The sequence below is a fragment of the Ranitomeya imitator genome, chromosome 5 (assembly GCF_032444005.1).
Source record: "Ranitomeya imitator isolate aRanImi1 chromosome 5, aRanImi1.pri, whole genome shotgun sequence".
NCBI classification, from domain to species: Eukaryota; Metazoa; Chordata; class Amphibia; order Anura; family Dendrobatidae; genus Ranitomeya; species Ranitomeya imitator.
In genome coordinates this window covers 659,923,621-659,947,971 of record NC_091286.1, presented here as the reverse complement: position 1 = coordinate 659,947,971, position 24,351 = coordinate 659,923,621, and the positions used below count along the sequence as shown (strand labels likewise).

At 44.6% G+C, this 24,351-nt stretch overlaps 1 protein-coding gene across 4 annotated transcripts in view; it reads right to left on the bottom strand.

Annotated features, from left to right (window-relative positions):
- Positions 1–54: 54 nt before the first annotated feature.
- CYP39A1 (cytochrome P450 family 39 subfamily A member 1) overlaps positions 55–24,351 on the bottom strand; it is a 148,047-nt gene continuing 123,750 nt past the window's right edge. Inside the window, exons 12-14 of one of the 4 annotated variants that reach the window (XR_011312532.1) lie at positions 20,043–20,133; positions 6,588–7,592; positions 55–2,887 (exon numbers count right to left, since the gene is read on the bottom strand). Coding sequence is in view for 1 of the 4 variants with exons in the window: in XM_069728205.1 (XP_069584306.1) it covers positions 20,062–20,133 (72 nt within the window). In the remaining 3 variants the exon portion in view is untranslated. Of the gene's footprint in view, positions 2,888–6,587; positions 7,593–19,248; positions 19,320–20,042; positions 20,134–24,351 lie in introns of those variants that run through there. The other 3 variants (XR_011312533.1, XR_011312531.1, XM_069728205.1) reach the window with 3 other exon arrangements.

Sequence of the window (24,351 nt, the reverse complement as noted above, 5' to 3'; positions counted from 1 at the left end):
AAACCTCCTAAAATGCTAACAAAATAAAAGAACATTTTACAAATGATGCTAATGTAAAGCAGACATGAGGAAAATATTATTTATTAATGTTTTTATGCTGTTTGACTATCTGAATTAAAGGGAAAATCATTCAGTTTGAACATTGCTTTTTTTTTTTTTTTTACATTTTTGTCAAAATGCCGATATTTTTTAATAAATAAACACAAAACATATCAACCTAAATTTACCATTATCATAAATTACAAAGTGCCACGAAAAAATACTCTCAAAATCAATGTTTCAAAAGGTTGATCAGATGCAGTTAATTTATGACTATAGTCCACTGGAATTTTTGAAAAGTGACAGCAGAGAAAATCAAGAAGTGATGCAAAAAGCTTAATTATTATTATTATTATTTTACCATATATCAAGCACATTTATATAGCATAAGCCCTAACCTAAGTATTGCACAAATTACACCTCATCACACTCCATAATCAATACAGACCACTAAAAATCCCAAAATAGAGACCCAAGCCCCCTAAAAAATGCACACCATAGAGTAGATCCCTAAAGGAAAACAATAGATCCCACAGAGTCCACCTAAAGAGAAACCCCCAGAATCTGGGGCCCAGATTATAACCCAAGAAATACAGGGCCCCCAAACAAAGAAATATTTAATCACATACAGACTCAAAGCATATCGCCAAAACAAATACAGACTCAAAGCATATTGCCTAAATAAATACAGACCCCAGAAAAGACCCCTTAAACAAATACAGACCCCAGGCCAGACACCCTAAGCAAAGACTCCAGATCAGTCCCGCTAGACAAATACAGAACCCCAGACTAGACCTGCTAAACAAATATAGATCCCAGATGAGACCCCTTAAACAAATACAGACCCCAGACCAGACACCCTAAACACAAACAGACAGAGGCCATACCCCCTAAACACATACAGACACAGGCAATACTTCCTAAACAAATACAGACCCCAGAACATACCCCCTAAACAAATATACAGTTAGGGCCAGAAATATTTTCACAGTGACACAAGTTTTGTTATTTTAGCTGTTTACAAAAACATGTTCAGAAATACAATTATATATATAATATGGGCTGAAAGTGCACACTCCCAGCTGCAATATGATAGTTTCCACATCCAAATCGGAGAAAGGGTTTAGGAATCATAGCTCTGTAATGCATAGCGTCCTCTTTTTCAAGGGACCAAAAGTAATTGGACAATGGATTCTAAGGGCTGCAATTAACTCTGAAGGCGTCTCCCTCGTTAACCTGTAATCAATGAAGTAGTTAAAAGGTCAGGGGTGGATTCCAGGTGTGTGGTTTTGCATTTGGAAGCTGTTGCTGTGAGCAGACAACATGCGGTCAAAGGAACTCTCAATTGAGGTGAAGCAGAACATCCTGAGGCTGAAAAAAAAGAAAAAATCCATCAGAGAGATAGCAGACATGCTTGGAGTAGCAAAATCAACAGTTGGGTACATTCTGAGAAAAAAGGAATTGACTGGTGAGCTTGGGAACTCAAAAAGGCCTGGGCGTCCACGGATGACAACAGTGGTGGATGATCGCCGCATACTTAATTTGGTGAAGAAGAACCCGTTCACAACATCAACTGAAGTCCAGAACACTCTCAGTGAAGTAGGTGTATCTGTCTCTAAGTCAACAGTAAAGAGAAGACTCCATGACAGTAAATACAAAGGGTTCACATCTAGATGCAAACCATTCATCAATACCAAAAATAGACAGGCCAGAGTTAAATTTGCAGAAAAACACCTCAAGAAGCCAGCTCAGTTCTGGAAAAGTATTCTATGGACAGATGAGACAAAGATCAACCTGTACCAGAATGATGGGAAGAAAAAAGTTTGGAGAAGAAAGGGAACGGCACATGATCCAAGGCACACCACATCCTCTGTAAAACATGGTGGAGGCAACGTGATGGCATGGGCATGCATGGCTTTCAATGGCACTGGGTCACTTGTGTTTATTGATGACATAAGAGCAGACAAGAGTAGCCGGATGAATTCTGAAGTGTACCGGGATATACTTTCAGCCCAGATTCAGCCAAATGCTGCAAAGTTGATTGGACGGCGCTTCATAGTACAGATGGACAATGACCCCAAGCATACAGCCAAAGCTACCCAGGAGTTCATGAGTGCCAAAAAGTGGAACATTCTGCAATGGCCAAGTCAATCTCCAGATCTAAACCCAATTGAGCATACATTTCACTTGCTCAAATCCAGACTTAAGACGGAAAGACCCACAAACAAGCAAGACCTGAAGGCTGCGGCTGTAAAGGCCTGGCAAAGCATTAAGAAGGAGGAAACCCAGCGTTTGGTGATGTCCATGGGTTCCAGACTTAAGGCAGTGATTGCCTCCAAAGGATTTGCAACAAAATATTGAAAATAACAATATTTTGTTTGGGTTATGTTTATTTGTCCAATTACTATTGACCTCCTAAAATGTGGAGTGTTTGTAAAGAAATGTGTACAATTCCTACATTTTCTATCAGATATTTTTGTTCAACCCTTCAAATTAAATGTTACAATCTGCACTTGAATTCTGTTGTAGAGGTTTCATTTCAAATCCAATGTGGTGGCATGCAGAGCCCAACTCGCGAAAATTGTGTCACTGTCCAAATATTTCTGGCCCTAACTGTAGTTCAAGACCATACACCATAAACAAATAGAGACCCAGACCATATCTGTTAAACAAACACAGACCCTAGACTAGACCTCCTAAACAAATACAAACCCCAGACCAGATCCCCTAAACAAATAAAGACCCAGACCATACCACATAAACACATGCAGACCCCAAACCATATCCCCTAAACAAATACATACCAAGACCAAATCGCCTAAACAAATACAGATCCCAGATCATAACCCTAAGGCCGGCATCACACACAGCGTAAAACAATACGGTCCGTATATTACGGCCGTAATACGCTGAAAAGTCCCGAAAAAAGTGGTCCGTAGCTCCTCCGTAGGCAGGGTGTGTCAGCGTTTTTTGCGCATGGCATCCTCCGTATGTAATCCGTATGGCATCCGTACTGCGTGGTTTTCTCGCAGGCTAGCAAAACCAACATACCGCTATAGAAGTGATCCATGTGTCCCAAAAAGAAAAGAAAATATATATATACTGTCTATATATATATATATATATATATATATATATATATATATATATATATATATATATATATATATATATACAGTGGGGCAAAAAAGTATTTAGTCAGTCAGCAATAGTGCAAGTTCCACCACTTAAAAAGATGAGAGGCGTCTGTAATTTACATCATAGGTAGACCTCAACTATGGGAGACAAACTGAGAAGAAAAAATCCAGAAAATCACATTGTCTGTTTTTTTATCATTTTTATTGCATTTTATGGTGGAAAATAAGTATTTGGTCAGAAACAAACAATCAAGATTTCTGGCTCTCACAGACCTGTAACTTCTTCTTTAAGAGTCTCCTCTTTCCTCCACTCATTACCTGTAGTAATGGCACCTGTTTAAACTTGTTATCAGTATAAAAAGACACCTGTGCACACCCTCAAACAGTCTGACTCCAAACTCCACTATGGTGAAGACCAAAGAGCTGTCAAAGGACACCAGAAACAAAATTGTAGCCCTGCACCAGGCTGGGAAGACTGAATCTGCAATAGCCAACCAGCTTGGAGTGAAGAAATCAACAGTGGGAGCAATAATTAGAAAATGGAATACATACAAGACCACTGATAATCTCCCTCGACCTGGGGCTCCACGCAAAATCCCACCCTGTGGGGTCAGAATGATCACAAGAATGGTGAGCAAAAATCCCAGAACCACGCGGGGGGACCTAGTGAATGAACTGCAGAGAGCTGGGACCAATGTAACAAGGCCTACCATAAGTAACACACTACGCCACCATGGACTCAGATCCTGCAGTGCCAGACGTGTCCCACTGCTTAAGCCAGTACATGTCCAGGCCCGTCTGAAGTTTGCTAGAGAGCATTTGGATGATCCAGAGGAGTTTTGGGAGAATGTCCTATGGTCTGATGAAACCAAACTGGAACTGATTGGTAGAAACACAACTTGTCGTGTTTGGAGGAAAAAGAATACTGAGTTGCATCCATCAAACACCATACCTACTGTAAAGCATGGTGGTGGAAACATCATGCTTTGGGGCTGTTTCTCTGCAAAGGGGCCAGGAAGACTGATCCGGGTACATGAAAGAATGAATGGGGCCATGTATCGTGAGATTTTGAGTGCAAATCTCCTTCCATCAGCAAGGGCATTGAAGATGAAACGTGTCTGGGTCTTTCAACATGACAATGATCCAAAGCACACCGCCAGGGCAACGAAGGAGTGGCTTCGTAAGAAGCATTTCAAGGTCCTGGAGTGGCCTAGCCAGTCTCCAGATCTCAACCCTATAGAAAAGCTTTGGAGGGAGTTGAAAGTCCGTGTTGCCAAGCAAAAAGCCAAAAACATTACTGCTCTAGAGGAGATCTGCATGGAGGAATGGGCCAACATACCAACAACAGTGTGTGGCAACCTTGTGAAGACTTACAGAAAACGTTTGACCTCTGTCATTGCCAACAAAGGATATATTACAAAGTATTGAGATGAAATTTTGTTTCTGACCAAATACTTATTTTCCACCATAATATGCAAATAAAATGTTAAAAAAAACAGACAATGTGATTTTCTGGATTTTTTTTTCTCAGTTTGTCTCCCATAGTTGAGGTCTACCTATGATGTAAATTACAGACGCCTCTCATCTTTTTAAGTGGTGGAACTTGCACTATTGCTGACTGACTAAATACTTTTTTGCCCCACTGTATATGTCAGTAGACACATATATTAGAGAGAAAAGCCGGTAATTCAGTGCGGTGTACAGTAAAATCACACTGACAGCTTACAGTAGAATAGGTAGAATAAATGTGTACACATAGAATAGGTATATATATATATATATATATATATATATATATGTCAGTGAGACACATATATGTATATATATTAATATTTATTCCAGCGCTAGACAGCTTGAAAGCCGGTAATTCAATTACCGGCTTTTTCCTTCTCCTTCCTAAAACCCGACATGATTTGAGACATGGTTTACATACAGTAAACCATGTCTTCTCTCCATTTTTTTTGCAGATTCCACACTACTAATGTCAGTAGTGTGTATCTGCAAAATTTGGCCGTTCTAGCTCTTAAAATAAAGGGTTAAATGGCGGAAAAAATTGGCGTGGGCCTGGCCAGGGAACTTTCTAGGTAATTTCCCACGATCTATGAACAGCCAGCAGAGGGCGCCTCACCGCAAATGAAGCTAAATATAGATCATTGATCTATTTTTAGCCTCATTCCCTGGGGTTTTGCAGCGAGGAGCAGCGTGCATTAGCACAGCTCCTTGCTGCAAAATGTTTTAACCCCTTCAGAAGGATTTACATCGTTGGACGTTACAGATCTGCGGAGGGTAAGTATATTGTTGGTTTATTATGTTTTTTTACTCACAGAACGAGGGTCTTCAGTGACTGGATTGGGCGTTGAATAAAATACTGCAACAACCATTGTTTTTATTTCATTAAAATAATTTTAAAAAATTTGTTTGTGTTTTATTTAACCCTTTACTAGTATTGGATTAATAATGGATAGGTGTCATAATTGACGCCTCTCCATTATTAATTAGGCTTAATGTCACCTTACAATAGCAAGGTGGCATTAACCCTTCATTACCCCATATCCCACCGCTACACGGGAATGGGAAGAGAGTGGCCAAGTGCCAGAATAGGCGCATCTTCCAGATGTGCCTTTTCTGGGGTGGCTGGGGGCAGATATTTTTAGCCAGGGGGGGGCCAATAACCGTGGACCCTCTCCAGGCTATTAATATCTGCCCTCAGTCACTGGCTTTACTACTCTGGCGGAGAAAATTGCGCGGGAGCCCACGCCAATTTTTTCCGCCATTTAACCCTTTATTTTAAGAGCTAGAACGGCCAAATTTTGCAGATACACACTACTGACATTAGTAGTGTGGAATCTGCAAAAAAAATGGAGAGAAGACATGGTTTACTGTATGTAAACCATGTCTCAAATCATGTCGGGTTTTAGGAAGGAGAAGGAAAAAGCCGGTAATTGAATTACCGGCTTTCAAGCTGTATAGCGCTGGAATAAATATTAATATATATACATATATGTGTCTCACTGACATATATATATATATATACCTATTCTATGTGTACACATTTATTCTACCTATTCTACTGTAAGCTGTCAGTGTGATTTTACTGTACACCGCACTGAATTACCGGCTTTTCTCTCTAACAGCGCTGCGTATTTCTCGCAAGTCACACTGCTTGTCCGTGTGTAATCCGTATTTTTCACGCTTCCATAGACTTTCATTGGCGTATTTCTTGCGCAGTACGGTGACAAACGCAGCATGCTGCGATTTTGTACGGCCGTAGAAAGCCGTATAATACTGATCAGTAAAATACGGCAAATAGGAGCAGGGGCATAGAGAATACTTGTGCCGTATTTTTTGCGAGTTTTACGGACGTAGATTCTGCGCTCTTACGTCCGTAAAACTCGCAAGTGTGACGCCGGCCTTAAACAAATATAGTTCAAGACCATACCCCGTAAATAAATACAGACCCCAGGCCATTCCCCCTAAACAAATACATACCAAGATCAAATCTCCTAAACAAATACAGACCCCATATCAGATGCCTTAAACATATACATACCCCAGACTACAGCCCCTAAACAAATACAAACCCTAGATCAGACCCCCTAAACAAATATAGACTCAAAACCATACCCCTAAATAAATATAGACCCCAAACCATACCTCCTAAACAAATGTAGACCCCAGGCTATACCCCTTAAACAAATGTATACCACAGACCATATCCCCTCAACAAATACAGAACCCAGACCATGCCCAAAAACATTAAGACCCCAGACCATACCTCCTAAATAAATACAGACCTCGGACCAGATCCTGTAACTTAATTTTGACCCACAGATCAGACCCACTAAACTCACACTGATCCTCAAGGTCATACATTGGAACAAATTGGTTGAGGATCCGCTGCCCTACAGGGGTTAACAAGGGACAGTTCACCTTTTGTAAACTATATAATTGTACATATTTCGAACACAGGGAGGGAAGGAGGTTCCTGTTACGGCCGTCATGTGTCCTGATGCAGGATCCCTAGTCAGAGGCTTGAAGGGCTACAGGTCCATGATCAGTAGAGCCAGTAGCACCATGGTGTGGAGAAACTCCAGAAACGCGTCGGAAAAACTTCAAATATAACATACCATAATATTTCTTGCACATACGAGAGGTTTGCCTTCTGTACCGGGAGTCTCTTGCTAAGTCTGGAGCCTTAGTAAAGAATATGTGCAGGACTCGTGCAGACCAGGGTGTGAGCACCACAAAAGGGGCTTACGGAAATATTTTTTTTATTATAATCATCACATTTTTAATTACGAAATATTATATCTAACATCAATAAAAAATAAATTAGTATATCATTATTTCTAAAAGAAGAAAAAAAGAGAGAGTCAGAAATGGAGAATCTTGTAGATGCTTCTCGGCAATCAAAACCTAGAGAGAAAACAACACGAGATACTTTGGTTATCATAAAATTATAAATCAGCGATACATTATCAATCCCGAAACTATATATTTGATCCGAACACATCACTCAACTGAAACTGCCCTAACTAAAGTGACCAACGACCCACTAACCGCCAAGAGCAAGCGACACTACTCTGTCCTCCTCCTCCTCCTGGACCTGTCTTCTGCCTTCGACACTGTGGACCACTCCCTCCTGTTACAGATCCTCTCATCTCTTGGCATCACAGACTTGGCCCTATCCTGGATCTCATCATACCTAACAGATCGGACATTCAGGGTCTCCCTCTCCCACACCACCTCCTCATCTCGCCCCCTGTCTGTTGGTGTTCCCCAAGGCTCAGTTCTAGGACCCCTACTCTTCTCCATCTACACCTTCGGCCTGGGACAGCTCATAGAATCCCACGGTTTACAATATCATCTCTACGCTGATGACACGCAGATCTACCTATCTGGACCCAACCTCACTTCCTTACTGACCAAAATCCCGCAATGTCTGTCTGCTATTTCATCCTTCTTTTCCGCTCGTTTTCTAAAACTGAACATGGACAAAACAGAATTTATCATCTTTCCCCCACCTCACTCTACCCCTCCACCCGACCTATCCATCAATGTCAATGGCTGCTCACTTTCCCCGGTCCCGCACGCTCGGTGCCTCGGGATGATCCTTGACTCTACCCTCTCTTTCAAGCCACATATCCAAGCCCTTGCCTCCTCTTGCCGATTTCAACTCAAAAACATTTCCCGGATCCGTACATTCCTTGACCATGAAACCACAAAAACACTAGTACATGTCCTTATCATCTCCCGCCTTGACTACTGCAACCTCCTACTCTCTGGCCTCCCTTCTAGCACTCTGGCACCACTCCAATCCATCCTAAACTCTGCTGCCCGACTAATCCACCTGTCTCCCCGTTATTCCCCAGCCTCTCCTCTCTGCCAGGCCCTTCACTGGCTTCCTATTGCCCAGAGGCTACAGTTCAAAACACTAACAATGACATACAAAGCCATTCACAATCTGACTCCTCCATACATCTGTGACATGGTCTCCCGCTACCTACCTAGACGCAACCTTCGATCATCTCATGATCTCCTACTCTACTCCTCTCTCATTTCTTCCTCCCACAACCGCATCCAAGACTTCTCCCGTGCTTCCCCCATACTCTGGAACTCTCTACCCCAACACATCAGGCTCTCACCTACCACGGAAACCTTCAAAAGGAACCTGAAGACTCCCCTCTTCCGACAAGCCTACAACCTGCAGTGATCCTCAGTCTACTGAAGCGCCACATGACCAGCTCTACCCTCACCTAGTGTATCCTCACCCATCCCCTGTAGACTGTGAACCCTCGCGGGCAGGGTCCTCTCTCCTCCTGTACTTGTGTGTGCCTTGTTTTACTCATGTTTATTCTACTTGTCTATATTTGCCCCATTCACATGTAAAGCGCCATGGAATAAATGGCGCTATAAAAATGAATAATAATAATAATAATAATAGTAGATATATAGATAGAGACGGCAATTCCTATGCGCGTACAGTAAAATCAAACTGACAGGTTAGACTAGAATAGATAGAATAGATATATACACATAGAACAGATGTGCATATATATGTCAAGTATATATATATATATATATGTATATATATATATATATATATATATATATATACACACTAGCTGAAGAGCCCGGCGTTGCCTGGGCATAGTAAATATCTGTGGTTAGTTATAGCACCTCACTTCTCTTATTTTCCCATCGCGCCTCTCATTTACCCCCTCACTCCTCTTATTTTCCCCCTCACTCCTCTCATTCCCCCCTAACACTTGTCATTTCGACCTCACATCTGTCATTTTCCGATCACTCCACTATTTTCCCTCACTCCTCTCATTTTGCACTCACACCTTTTCATTTTCACCTCACACCCCTCATTTTCACCTCAGTTTATACATGTTTGTCATCTCCCATATATATAGTATACACCTGTATGTCATCTTCTGTATATAGTATATACCTGTATGTCATCTCCCCTGTATATATATATATATACCTGCTGTATGTCATCTCCTCCTCTATATACCTATGTGTCATCTCCTCCTGTATATAGTATATACCTGTATGTCATTTCTTTTAAACAGCATATACAGTACAGACCAAAAGTTTGGACACACCTTCTCATTTAAAGATTTTTCTGTATTTTCATGACTATGAAAATTGTACATTCACACTGAAGGCGTCAAAACTATGAATTAACACATGTGGAATTATATACTGAACAAAAAAGTGTGAAACAACTAAAATTATGTCTTATATTCTAGGTTCTTCAAAGTAGCCACCTTTTGCTTTGATGACTGCTTTGCACACTCTTGGCAATCTTTTGATAAGCTTCAAGAGGTAGTCACCGGGAATGGTCTTCCAACAATCTTGAAGGAGTTCCCATAGATGCTTAGCACTTGTTGGCCCTTTTGCCTTCACACCATCTCAACTGGGTTCAGATCTAGTGACTGTAGAGGCCAGCTCATCTGGCGTAGCACCCCATCACTCTCCTTCTTGGTCAAATAGCCCTTTCACAGCCTGGAGGTGTGTTTGGGGTCATTGTCCTGTTGAAAAATAAATGATGGTCCAACTAAACCCAAACCGGATGGAATAGCATGCCGCTGCAAGATGCTGTGGTAGCCATGCTGGTTCAGTATATCTTCAATCTAATATATAAAGCTGAATGTATGTGTGGGTGTATGTCCGGGATTGGCATCTGCACCGTCGCAGCTACAGCCACAAAATTTTGCACAGTCACACGTCTGGAGCCCGAGAGCGTCATAGGCTATGTTGTGAGGCAAAATTTTAACCCCGCGCGTTCGAATTCACCAAACAATTTTGCCCCTATCTACATAATGGGGAAAAAGTGAAAGGAAAAGTGTTGGAGGCAAATTGCCAGCTGCCATATGTGAACAAGGGGGACTTAAAGAGTGAGAGCGATGGCGCCAAAGAGTATATACTGTACAGTTGCTAAGGTGGGGCCCCGACATGGGATACTCACCACACACGGGGATATGAACACACACACAAAATGCGCCACACACTACCACGTGCTTGAATGCATATACCACCCTCAGCACACATTTCACCACACATACACCAACCTCGCTACATAAAAGTCAAAACACAAAAGTCGCCGCTCAAAACTCGCCACGCGCAAATCTTGCCACATGCAAAACTAGGCTCACGGAAAGCTCGCCACACGTGCAAAACTCACCTCATGGAAAACTTGCTCCACGCAAAACTTGCACACGCGGAAAAATTGCCACATGCACAAAAGTTGCAACACATGCAAAAGTTGCCTCACACAAAACTTGCACATACTCAAAACGCACCACACATAAAACTCGCCACGCGCAAAACTCGCCATGCACAAAACTTGCTGCACACAACTTGCTACACTAACCTGTCACATGCAACTCGACACACAAAAAGTTGCTACACGCAAGTTGCCACACAAAACTCATCTCACTAAAGTCGTTACATGCCTGTCGCCACATGCAACTCAACACACACAACTTGACACATGAAACTCGCCCTAAAACACACACAAGTCTGGTATTATCCTTCAAAAATAAAAATCTGATTAATAAGCAGACAAACTACAAGAGCAACAAATGTACCATGTAGGAAATACGCCAGCTGTTAGTCACATGACCTGTCTATTATGTGTATGTGTGAGCTAATATATACTGCCAGGGGGAGGGCTTCCTGTTGGCTGGGGATTTATCAGGCTGCCAATTTAGCTTACAAATACTGAGGTAAAAATACTGAGCAAATAACGTGTGAACGCGGTCTAGTACAGGAGATGACATACAGATATATACTATATACAGGGGAGATGACACACAGATATATACTATATACAGGAGAGATGACACAGGTATATACTATATACAGGAGGAGATGACATACAGGTACATACTATATCCAGGATGAGATGACACACAGATATATACTACATACAGGAGATGACAGGTATATACTATATACAGGAGGAGATGACACACAGGTATATACTATATACAGGGGAGATGACACAGGTATATACTATATACAGGTGAGATGACACACGTATATACTATATACAGGAGGAGATGACACACAGATATATACTACATACAGGAGCAGATGACACAGGTATATACTAGATACAGGAGGAGATGACACACAGATATATACTATATACAGGAGCGGATGACACACAGGTATATACTATATACAGGAGCAAATTACACAGGTATATACTATATACAGGAGGAGATGACATACAGGTATATACTATATACAGGAGGAGATGACACACAGGTATATACTATATACAGGAGAAGATGACACACAGGTATATACTATATACAGGAGGAGATGACTTACAGGTATATACTATATACAGGAGATGACAAACGTATATACTATATACAGGAGGCGATGACATACAGGTATATACTATATAAAAGAGGAGATGACACATAGGTATATAGAGGAGATGACATACAGCAGGTATATACTATATACAGGGGAGATGACATACAGGTATATACTATATACAGGAGATGACATACAGGTATATACTATATACAGGAGGAGATGACACATAGGTATATACAATATACAGGAGGAGATGACATACAGCAGGTATATGCTATTTACAGGGGAGAAGACATACAGGTATATACTATATACAAGAGAATACATACAGGTGTATACTATATATAAGGGAGATGACACACATGTATATACTGAGGGGAAACTGAGGGGTGTGAGGTGAAAATGAAAAGGTGTGAGTGCAAAATGAGAGGAGTGACGGAAAATAGTGGAGTGATCGGAAAATGACAGATGTGAGGTCGAAAAGACAAGTGTTAGGGGGGAATAAGAGGAGTAAGGGGGAAAATGAGAGGTGTGATGGGAAAATAAGAGAAGTGAGGTGCTATAACTAACCACAGATATTTACTATGCCCAGGCAACGCCGGGCTCTTCAGCTAGTTTTGAATAAATCCCCAACAGTGTCACTAGCAAAGCACCCCCACACTATCACACCTGCTCCATGCTTCACGGTGGGAACCAGGCATGTTCACCTTTTCTGCATCGCACAAAGACACGTTGGTTGGAACCAAAGATCTCAAATTTGGTCTCAGACCAAAGCACAGATTTCCACTGGTCTAATCTCCATTCCTTGTGTTATTTAGCCCAAACAAGTCTCTTCTGCTTGTTGCCTGTCCTTAGCAGTGGTTTCCTAGCAGCTATTTTACCATGAAGGCCTGCTGCACAAAGTCTCCTCTTAACAGTTGTTGTAGAGATGGGTCTGCTGCTAGAACTCTGTGTGGCATTGACCTGGTCTCTAATCTGAGCTGCTGTTAACCTGCGATTTCTGAGGCTGGTGACTCGGATAAACTTATCCTCAGAAGCAGAGGTGACTCTTGGTCTTCCTTTCCTGGGGCGGTCCTCACGTGAGCCAGTTTCTTCGTAGCGCTTGACGGTTTTTGCAACTGCACTTGGGGACACTTTCAAAGTTTTCCCAATTTTTTGGACTGACTGACATTCATTTAAAGTAATGATGGCCACTCATTTTTCTTTACTTAGCTGCTTTTTTCTTGCCATAATACAAATTATGGCTGAAGTTAGGCTGAACTGGATGGACAAATGTCTTTTTTCGGCCTTACTAACTATGTTACTATGTTAAATTCTAACAGTCTATTCAGTAGGACTATCAGCTGTGTATCCACCAGACTTCTGCACAGCACAACTGATGGTCCCAACCCCATGTATAAGGCAAGAAATCCCACCTATTAAACCTGACAGGGTACACCTGTGAAGTGAAAACCATTCCCGATGACTACCTCTTGAAGCTCATCAAGAGAATGCCAAGAGTGTGCAAAGCAGTCATCAAAGCAAAAGGTGGCTACTTTGAAGAACCTAGAATGCAAGACATAATTTCAGTTGTTTCACACTTTTTTGTTAAGTATATAATTCCACATGTGTTAATTCATAGTTTTGATGCCTTCAGTGTGAATGTACAATTTTCATAGTCATGAAAATACAGAAAAATCTTTAATCCTTTCCCGACCTTTGACGCCACGTAGGCGTCATGAAAGTCGGTGCCAATCCGACCTGAGACGCCTATGTGGCGTCATGGAGGGATCGCGTCCCTGCATATCGGGTGAAAGGGTTAACTCCAATTTCACCCGATCTGCAGGGACTGGGGGAGTGGTACATCAGCCCAGGGGGGGTGGCTTCAAACCCCCCCCCCCCCCCCCCCCCCGTGGCTACAATCACTCTGATTGACTGTTGAAAGTGAAACTGCCAATCAGAGCGATTTGTAATATTTCACCTAAAAAAGTGGTGAAATATTACAATCCAGCCATGGCTGATGCTGCAATATCATCGGCCATGGCTGGAAACACTGATGTATCCCCCCACCGCCACCGATCTCCTCCCCGGTCCTCCGTCCGGTGCTCCACTCCCCTCCGTCCTCCTGCCCGCTCCCCCGTGCTCCGATGCCACCTCCCCGTCCTCCGATCCACCCCCCATGCTCAGATCTCCCCCCCTCATACTTACCGGGCCTCCCGGTGTCCGTCCATCTTCTCCATGGGCGCCACCATCTTCCAAAATGGCGGGCGCATGCGCAGTGCGCCCGCCGAATCTGCCGACAGGCAGATTCGTTCCAGGTATATTTTGATCACTGTGATATAACCTATCACAGTGATCAAAATAAAAAAAAAATAGTAAATGACCCCCCCTTATCACCCCCATAGGTAGGGCCAATAATAAAATAAAGAAAATATATATATATTTTTTTCCACTAGGGTTAGGGTTAGAACTAGGGTTAGGGCTAGGGTTAGGGTTAGGGTATGTGCACACGGTGCGGATTTGGCTGCGGATCCGCAGCGGATTGGCCGCGGATCCGCAGCGGATTGGCCGCTGCGGATTCGTAGCAGTTTTCCATCAGGTTTACAGTACCATGTAAACCTATGGAAAACCAAATCCGCTGTGCCCATCGTGCGGAAAATACTGTGCGGAAACGCTGCGTTGTATTTTCCACAGCATGTCAATTTTGTGTGGATTCCGCAGCGTTTTACACCTGTTCCTCAATAGGAATCCGCAGATGAAATTCGCCAAAAAAACCACTAGAAATCCGCGGTAAATCCGCAGGTAAAGCGCAGTGCCTATTACCTGCGGATTTTTCAAAAATCGTGCGGAAAAATCTCACACGAATCTGCAACGTGGGCACATAGCCTTAGGGTTAGGGTTGGAATTAGAGTTAGGGTTGGAATTAGGGCTAGGGTTGGAAATAGGGTTAAGATTAGACTTGTGGTTAGGGTTATGGATAGGGTTAGGGGTGTGTTGGGGTTAAAGTTGTGGTTAGGGTTGGGATTAGGGTTAGGGTTGGGATTAGGGTTAGGATTAGGGTTAGGGTTGGGATTAGGGTTACGGGTGTGTTGGGGTTAGGGTTGTGGTTAGGGGTGTGTTGGGGTTAGGGTTGTGATTAGGGTTATGGCTACAGTTGGGATTAGAGTTAGGGGTGTGTTGGGGTTAGTGTTGAAGTTAGAATTGAGGGGTTTCCACTGTTTAGGCACATCAGGGGTCTCCAAACGCAACATGGCGCCACCATTGATTCCAGCCAATCTTGCGTTCAAAAAGTCAAATGGTGCTCCTTCCCTTCCAAGCCCTGACGTGCGCCCAAACAGTGATTTACCCCCACATATGGGGTACCAGCATACTCAGGACAAACTGGGCAACAGCTATTGGGGTCCAATTTCTCCTGCTACCCTTGTGAAAATAAAAAATTGCTTGCTAAAACATCTTTTTTGAGGAAAGAAAAATGATTTTTTATTTTCACGGCTCCGCGTTATAAACTTCTGCACTTGGGGGTTGGAAGTGCTCACCACACATCTAGATAAGTTCCTTGGGGGGTCTATTTTCCAAAATGGGGTCACTTGTGGTGGATTTCTACTGTTTAGGCACATCAGGGGCTCGGCAAATGCAACGTGATGTCCGTAGACCATTCCATCAAAGTCTGCATTTCCAAAGTCACTACTTCCCTTCCAAGCCCCGACGTGTGCCCAAACAGTGGTTTACCCCCACATATGGGTTATCATCAGTGTACTCAGGACAAACTCAGCAACAACTATTGGGGTCTAATTTCTTTTGTTACCCTTGCGAAAATAAAAAATTGCAGGCTAAAAAATAATTTTTGAGGAAAGAAAAATGATTTTTTATTTTCACGGCGCTGCGTTATAAACTTCTATGAAGCACTTGGGGGTTTAAAGTGGTCACCGCACATCTAGATTAGTTCCATGGGAGGTCTCGTTTCCAAAATGGGATCACATGTGGGGGAGCTCCAATGTTTAGGCACACAGGGGCTCTCCAAACGCGACATGGTGTCCGCTAACGCTGGAGATAATTTTTCATTCAAAAAGTCAAATGGCGCTCCTTCCCTTCCGAGCCTTACCATGTGCCCAAACAGTGGTTTACCCCCACATGTGAGGTATTGGTGTACTCAGGAGAAATTGCCCAATAAATTATAGGATCCATTTTATCCTGTTGCCCATGTGGAAATGAACAAATTGAGGCTAAATGAAATTTTTTGTGAGGCAACTGGGGGTTCAAAGTGCTCAATATGCATCTAGATAAGCTCCTTGGGGGGTCTAGTTTTCATAATGGGGTTACTTGTGGGGAAGCTCCAATGTTTAGGCACACGGGGGCTCTCCAAACGCGACATGGTGTCCGCTAAAGATTGGAGCCAATTTTTCATTGAAAAAGTCAAATGGCGCTCCTTCCCTTCAGAGCCCTGTCGTGCGCCCAGACAGTGCCCCCCCCCCCCACATATGAGGTATTGGCGTACTCAGGACAAATTGTACAATAACGTTTGGGGTCCAGTTTCTCTTTTTACCCTTGGGAAAATAAAAAAATTGTTGCTAAAACATAATTTTTGTGACTAAAAAGTTAAAGGGACACTGTCACCTGAATTTGGAGGGAACAATCTTCAGCCATGGAGGCGGGGTTTTTGGGTGTTTGATTCACCCTTTCCTTACCCGCTGGCTGCATGCTGGCTACAACCCCGCCTCCATGGCTGAAGATTGTTCCCTCCAAATTCAGGTGACAGTGTCCCTTTAAATGTTCATTTTTTCCTTCCATGTTGCTTCTGCTGCTGTGAAGTACCTGAAGGGTTAATAAACTTCTTGAATGTGGTTTTGAGCACCTTGAGGGGTGCAGTTTTTAGAATGGTGTCACTTTTGGGTATTTTCAGCCATACAGACCCCTCAAACTGACTTCAAATGTGAGGTGGTCCCTAAAAAAATGGTTTTGTAAATTTCGTTGTAAAAATGAGAAATCACTGGTCAAATTTTAACCCTTATAACTTCCTAGGAAAAAAAAATTTTGTTTCCAAAATTTTGCTGATGTAAAGTAGACGTGTGGGAAATGTTATTTATTAACTACGGTATTTTGTGTCACATAACTCTCTGGTTTAACAGAATAAAAATTCAAAATTTGAAAATTGCGAAATTTTCAAAATTTTAGCCAAATTTCTATTTTTTTCACAAATAAACGCAAAAATTATCAACCTAAATTTACCACTAACATGAAGCCCAATTTGTCACGAAAAAACAGTCTCAGAACCGTTACGATCCGTTGAAGCGTTCCCGAGTTATTACCTCATAAAGGGACACTGGTCAGAAATACAAAAAACGGCAAGGTCTTTAAGGTCAAAATAGGCTGGGTCATGAAGGGGTTAAATGAGAAAGTGTGTTTAAACTTTTGGTCTGTACTGTATATATATAGATCTATATATATACAGTGGGGCAAAAAAGTATTTAGTCAGTCAGCAATAGTGCAAGTTCCACCACTTAAAAAGATGAGAGGCGTCTGTAATTTACATCATAGGTAGACCTCAACTATGGGAGATAAACTGAGAAAAAAAAATCCAGAAAATCACATTGTCTGGTTTTTTATCATTTTTTTTTCATATTATGGTGGAAAATAAGTATTTGGTCAGAAACAAACAATCAAGATTTCTGGCTCTCACAGACCTGTAACTTCTTCTTTAAGAGTCTCCTCTTTCCTCCACTCATTACCTGTAGTAATGGCACCTGTTTAAACTTGTTATCAGTATAAAAAGACACCTGTGCACACCCTCAAACAGTCTGACTCCAAACTCCGCTATGGTGAAGACCAAAGAGCTGTCAAAGGACACCAGAAACAAAATTGTAGCCCTGCACCAGGCTGGGAAGACTGAATCTGCAATAGCCAACCAGCTTGGAGTGAAGAATTCAACAGTGGGAGCAATAATTAGAAAATGGAAGACATACAAGACCACTGATAATCTCCCTCGATTTGGGGCTCCACGCAAAATCCCACCCCGTGGGGTCAGAATGATCACAAGAACGGTGAGCAAAAATCCCAGAAACACGCGGGGGGACCTAGTGAATGAACTGCAGAGAGCTGGGACCAATGTAACAAGGCCTACCATAAGTAACACACTACGCCACCATGGACTCAGATCCTGCAGTGCCAGACGTGTCCCACTGCTTAAGCCAGTACATGTCCGGGCCCGTCTGAAGTTTGCTAGAGAGCATTTGGATGATCCAGAGGAGTTTTGGGAGAATGTCCTATGGTCTGATGAAACCAAACTGGAACTGTTTGGTAGAAACACAACTTGTTGTGTTTGGAGGAAAAAGAATACTGAGTTGCATCCATCAAACACCATATCTACTGTAAAGCATGGTGGTGGAAACATCATGCTTTGGGGCTGTTTCTCTGCAAAGGGGCCAGGACGACTGATCCGGGTACATGAAAGAATGAATGGGGCCATGTATCATGAGATTTTGAGTGCAAACCTCCTTCCATCAGCAAGGGCATTGAAGATGAAACGTGGCTGGGTCTTTCAACATGACAATGATCCAAAGCACACCGCCAGGGCAACGAAGGAGTGGCTTCGTAAGAAGCATTTCAAGGTCCTGGAGTGGCCTAGCCAGTCTCCAGATCTCAACCCTATAGAAAACCTTTGGAGGGAGTTGAAAGTCCGTGTTGCCAAGCGAAAAGCCAAAAACATCACTGCTCTAGAGGAGATCTGCATGGAGGAATGGGCCAACATACCAACCACAGTGTGTGGCAACCTTGTGAAGACTTACAGAAAGCGTTTGACCTCTGTCATTGCCAACAAAGGATATATTACAAAGTATTGAGATGAAATTTTGTTTCTGACCAAATACTTATTTTCCACCATAATATGCAAATAAAATGTTAAAAAAACAGACAATGTGATTTTCTGGATTTTTTTTTCTCAGTTTGTCTCCCATAGTTGAGGTCTACCTATGATGTAAATTACAGACGCCTCTCATCTTTTTAAGTGGTGGAACTTGCACTATTGCTGACTGACTAAATACTTTTTTGCCCCACTGTATATACTGTATATATATATGTGTGCTATGTGTATATATCTATTCTATTTATTCTATTCTAACCTGTCAGTGTGATTTTACTGTACACCACATATGAACTACCATCTTTTCAAAGGACACCGACGCTTAAAAAACGGACAGCACTCGTATGGTGTGAGTGCTGTGTGTTTTTTTTCTCGCTTCCATTGACTTACATTGGCGAGTCTTGTCCGAGATATGTAGCAAAGCACAGCATGCTGCGATTTTTTTCTCAGTCCAATTTCAGCTGAGAAAAAAAAAAATCACAGACGAGATGTAACCCATTCAATAACAATGGTCCAAGTGCAATCCGATTTTTCCTTGGATTGTACTCATCCGTTTTTCTCGCAAATGAGTATGAGCCTTTTTATGAGCAATTTTCTCTTCATGGCTTTTGACAAACTTTTCAGGAAAAGGTCCTACATAACTGATAACAAGCTGCTCCCTTGCTGAGACTGTAAGCGATCAACTGTGATCGTTAGATAAAATGATCCTCAAGTGTTCTGTTTTTCTATAGCGCCACCACAGGTGAAATGAAGCATTACACAGTTCTCATTAAAATCAATGGTTTGCGTATGTATGCGACTCATGTGTTCTCCTCCTGAGCAAGAAATGCCTTTTACAGCTGACCTCCATGCTGGAAATGTAAATGAATATAGATCCTATTCTAAGAAGACATTTGATAATGTGTTTTCCAAACCAGACAAGCCCCTAAAAAAGGGACAGGCCCACCACAACGTCTCACCTATCCCAAGAGCGGCGCTCTAGCGAACCCAAGCTGGATGGAGCAATTGTCCCAAGACCAATGCTCCAATCACATGTGTTACTCCAAAACCAGGATCGCTGGATCGGGAGGGGGGGGGTTTAAAGGTCAGACCCCCAGAAATCATCCACTTTGTCAGCCCCCTTTAAATATAGACCACGTAGTTCTGTCAGCAGATAAGATGCCATAGCTTCCCGCGATACTTACATTTTACCAACTTCTATCGTCATTCCCTTAGTTTGAATGTCACACGACAAGGTCCATCCGGTTGTTGAGTTCCTACCAAGTGTAGATTGCTCTGCAAAACATTGAAAAAGTGCAAATGTTCACGATATACAAATATGGCAGCTCATAGGAACCAGAAATCACAATTCTCCAGGCGGCACTAACAGATGTAAAACCGGAACTAAAAAAAATCATGGAATGGCACCGGTGGAAAATTTCCAGAAGACCAAAATTTGCAAGGCAGCTCTGAAGAAATGAATAGGGTTGAGCTACTACTTGGACAATCCCTTCTTAAATACCGGTAATACATTCTACCTTGTGAAAATAAAAACACCCTATACTCCCGTACCGACGCCATACCAGCACTGTAGGGCCTCCCGAGGCTCGAGTGAGCATTGCAGCCAATCAGTGGCTGCTATTGGGCTGGAGCACTCACATCTTTCCCAAATGTCTGAGGTTCATCCGACATTCATTGATTGTTATGTTATGTGAGCATTGCAGCCAACGTCCCATAAGCCTCCGAGAGTGCTGGAGAGGCGCCGTTTCAAGAGGTGAATGTATAGTATTTTTATTTTACAAGGGAGAATATAATATTTAAGAACTGGCTCTCCGAGAATTGAACAACCCATTTAATACTATACTTACCACGGGACAGGGGCAGTTTTTGGCGGAAATCAGCCATGTTTTTGTAAACCTACACATTGCAATTTTCTACAATTCCCTAATATAAATTTTCAATATTAGAATCATTCCCGTTATGAGCACATATCAAGAGATCAATATTTATCATTTCAACAAATCCACTGTACAGCAGCCAAAAAAAAAAGCCCATTTCTCTCTGGAGGACCTGGCACACAAGTGTATACAGACAGACTACATATTTCAATGAGCACCATGTAATACTTCATATCACCTGTGGTGGTGCTGCAGGGAAATTGGACACTAGTTGCCAGAGTCATCTGCAAATTACAACTGATTGCTGGCGGTTCCAGAAGCAAGCTTATGTATGAAGGGGCTGGTTATCAAAAAAAGGGGCTTTCCAAGAAGTACGCATCTTTAAAGATGAACCAATCTTCAAGTCCAAGGGAGTAAACTCCATGTTATATTATTCCCTTATGTAAGACATAATCACCAGTTGCCCTGTTCAGATTAGTTGTAAATGTGTACATGTGAAATAGGAGCCCTTTTCACCTACCTCACCCACATGTGGCAAATGATGACTATAATAATAACTTACTATAAAATGGTCTCTCCACTCGAAGACAATTTGACATTTTTTTTTGTTTTATTCCCAAAAAATTACACTGTGATTTTTCACTAGATGTCCACCCTTCTATTTTGCTGTTCACTGCCTGTTGTTAAATGTAATCCAGGTCTAGCAGCAGAGAAGCTGAGATTAATTACAGAAAATGGGGGAGAGTCTTTGCCTCCCCAGACAGCCGTGGGAGGGTCTCTGCTTCACCAGACAGCCGGGGTAGGGTCTCTGTCTCCCCAGACAGATGTGGGAGGGTCTCTGCCTCCCCAGACAGATGTGGGAGGGTCTCTGCCTCCCTAGACAGCCGGGGGATGCGCTTTGTCTCTCCAGACAGCCAAGGGAGGCTATCTGTCTCCCCAGACAACCGGGAGATGCTCTGAGTCTCACCAGGCAGCCGGGGGAGGGTCTCTATTTCCCCAGACAGCCGGGGGAGGGTCTCCCCACACAGCTGGAGAGGGTCTCTGTCTCCCTAGACAGCCAGGGGAGGGTCTCAGTCTCCCCAGACAGCCAGGGGAGGGTCTCAGTCTCCCCAGACAGCCAGGGGAGGGTCTCAGTCTCCCCAGACAGCCAGGGGAGGGTCTCAGTCTCCCCAGACAGCCAGGGGAGGGTCTCAGTCTCCCCAGACAGCCAGGGGAGGGTCTCAGTCTCCCCAGACAGCCAGGGGAGGGTCTCAGTCTCCCCAGACAGCCAGGGGAGGGTCTCAGTCTCCCCAGACAGCCGTGGGAGGGTCTCTGCTTCACCAGACAGCCGGGGTAGGGTCTCTGTCTCCCCAGACAGATGTGGGAGGGTCTCTGCCTCCCCAGACAGATGTGGGAGGGTCTCTGCCTCCCTAGACAGCCGGGGGATGCGCTTTGTCTCTCCAGACAGCCAAGGGAGGCTATCTGTCTCCCCAGACAACCGGGAGATGCTCTCAGTCTCACCAGGCAGCCGGGGGAGGGTCTCTATTTCCCCAGACAGCCGGGGGAGGGTCTCCCCACACAGCTGGAGAGGGTCTCTGTCTCCCCAGACAGCCAGGGGAGGGTCTCAGTCTCCCCAGACAGCCAGTGGAGTGTCTCAGTCTCCCCAGACAGCCAGGGGAGGGTCTCAGTCTCCCCAGACAGCCAGGGGAGGGTCTCAGTCTCCCCAGACAGCCAGGGGAGGGTCTCAGTCTCCCAAGACAGCCAGGGGAGGGTCTCAGTCTCCCAAGACAGCCAGGGGAGGGTCTCAGTCTCCCCAGACAGCCAGGGGAGGGTCTCAGTCTCCCCAGACAGCCAGGGGAGGGTCTCAGTCTCCCCAGACAGCCAGGGGAGGGTCTCAGTCTCCCCAGACAGCCAGGGGAGGGTCTCAGTCTCCCCAGACAGCCAGGGGAGGGTCTCAGTCTCCCCAGACAGCCAGGGGAGGGTCTCAGTCTCCCCAGACAGCCAGGGGAGGGTCTCAGTCTCCCCAGACAGCCAGGGGAGGGTCTCAGTCTCCCAAGACAGCCAGGGGAGGGTCTCAGTCTCCCCAGACAGCCAGGGGAGGGTCTCAGTCTCCCCAGACAGCCAGGGGAGGGTCTCAGTCTCCCCAGACAGCCAGGGGAGGGTCTCAGTCTCCCCAGACAGCCAGGGGAGGGTCTCAGTCTCCCCAGACAGCCAGGGGAGGGTCTCAGTCTCCCCAGACAGCCAGGGGAGGGTCTCAGTCTCCCCAGACAGCCAGGGGAGGGTCTCAGTCTCCCCAGACAGCCAGGGGAGGGTCTCAGTCTCCCCAGACAGCCAGGGGAGGGTCTCAGTCTCCCCAGACAGCCAGGGGAGGGTCTCAGTCTCCCCAGACAGCCAGGGGAGGGTCTCAGTCTCCCCAGACAGCCAGGGGAGGGTCTCAGTCTCCCCAGACAGCCAGGGGAGGGTCTCAGTCTCCCCAGACAGCCAGGGGAGGGTCTCAGTCTCCCCAGACAGCCAGGGGAGGGTCTCAGTCTCCCCAGACAGCCAGGGGAGGGTCTCAGTCTCCCCAGACAGCCAGGGGAGGGTCTCAGTCTCCCCAGACAGCCAGGGGAGGGTCTCAGTCTCCCCAGACAGCCAGGGGAGGGTCTCAGTCTCCCCAGACAGCCAGGGGAGGGTCTCAGTCTCCCCAGACAGCCAGGGTAGGGTCTCAGTCTCCCCAGACAGCCAGGGGAGGGTCTCAGTCTCCCCAGACAGCCAGGGGAGGGTCTCAGTCTCCCCAGACAGCCAGGGGAGGGTCTCAGTCTCCCCAGACAGCCAGGGGAGGGTCTCAGTCTCCCCAGACAGCCAGGGGAGGGTCTCAGTCTCCCCAGACAGCCAGGGGAGGGTCTCAGTCTCCCCAGACAGCCAGGGGAGGGTCTCAGTCTCCCCAGACAGCCAGGGGAGGGTCTCAGTCTCCCCAGACAGCCAGGGGAGGGTCTCAGTCTCCCCAGACAGCCAGGGGAGGGTCTCAGTCTCCCCAGACAGCCAGGGGAGGGTCTCAGTCTCCCCAGACAGCCAGGGGAGGGTCTCAGTCTCCCCAGACAGCCAGGGGAGGGTCTCAGTCTCCCCAGACAGCCGGGGAGGGTCTCTGTCTCCCCAGACAGGCACGGGAGGGTTTCTGTCTCCCAGACAGCCAGGGGAGGGTCTCTTCCTCGCCAGACAGCCAGGGAAGGGTCTCTGTCTCACCAGATAGCGGGAGAGAGTCTGTTTCTCTTTGCTCCTGGTTTCCTGTTTTTCTTTGTTATTTGACAATTCAGGGCTGGCAAACCAGTGGACAAAGGCAAACACAATGCATGCTTGGGAGGTAAAGGAATCCTAGTACATATAGTGCTGTCAGAATGGCAATGACAATATTCACTCTTTTTAGTGGGTGGTTCTTTTAGTGACAGGGAAAGAGAATAGGGACAGTACCTGGACTCAATAGACGGAAATGGACAACAAAAGCTATTAAAGCTTGTGGGGATGACAGCAGCAAGATCAAGCATTGTCTACAGTTTTTTGTGTAAAAGGACAGTTATTCTTTAAGAAATCTGATGGCACCAGATTGTGTTATTTCCCTGAGGTTGACATAAGCAATAAAGTTACATGAACTGAACAGAAC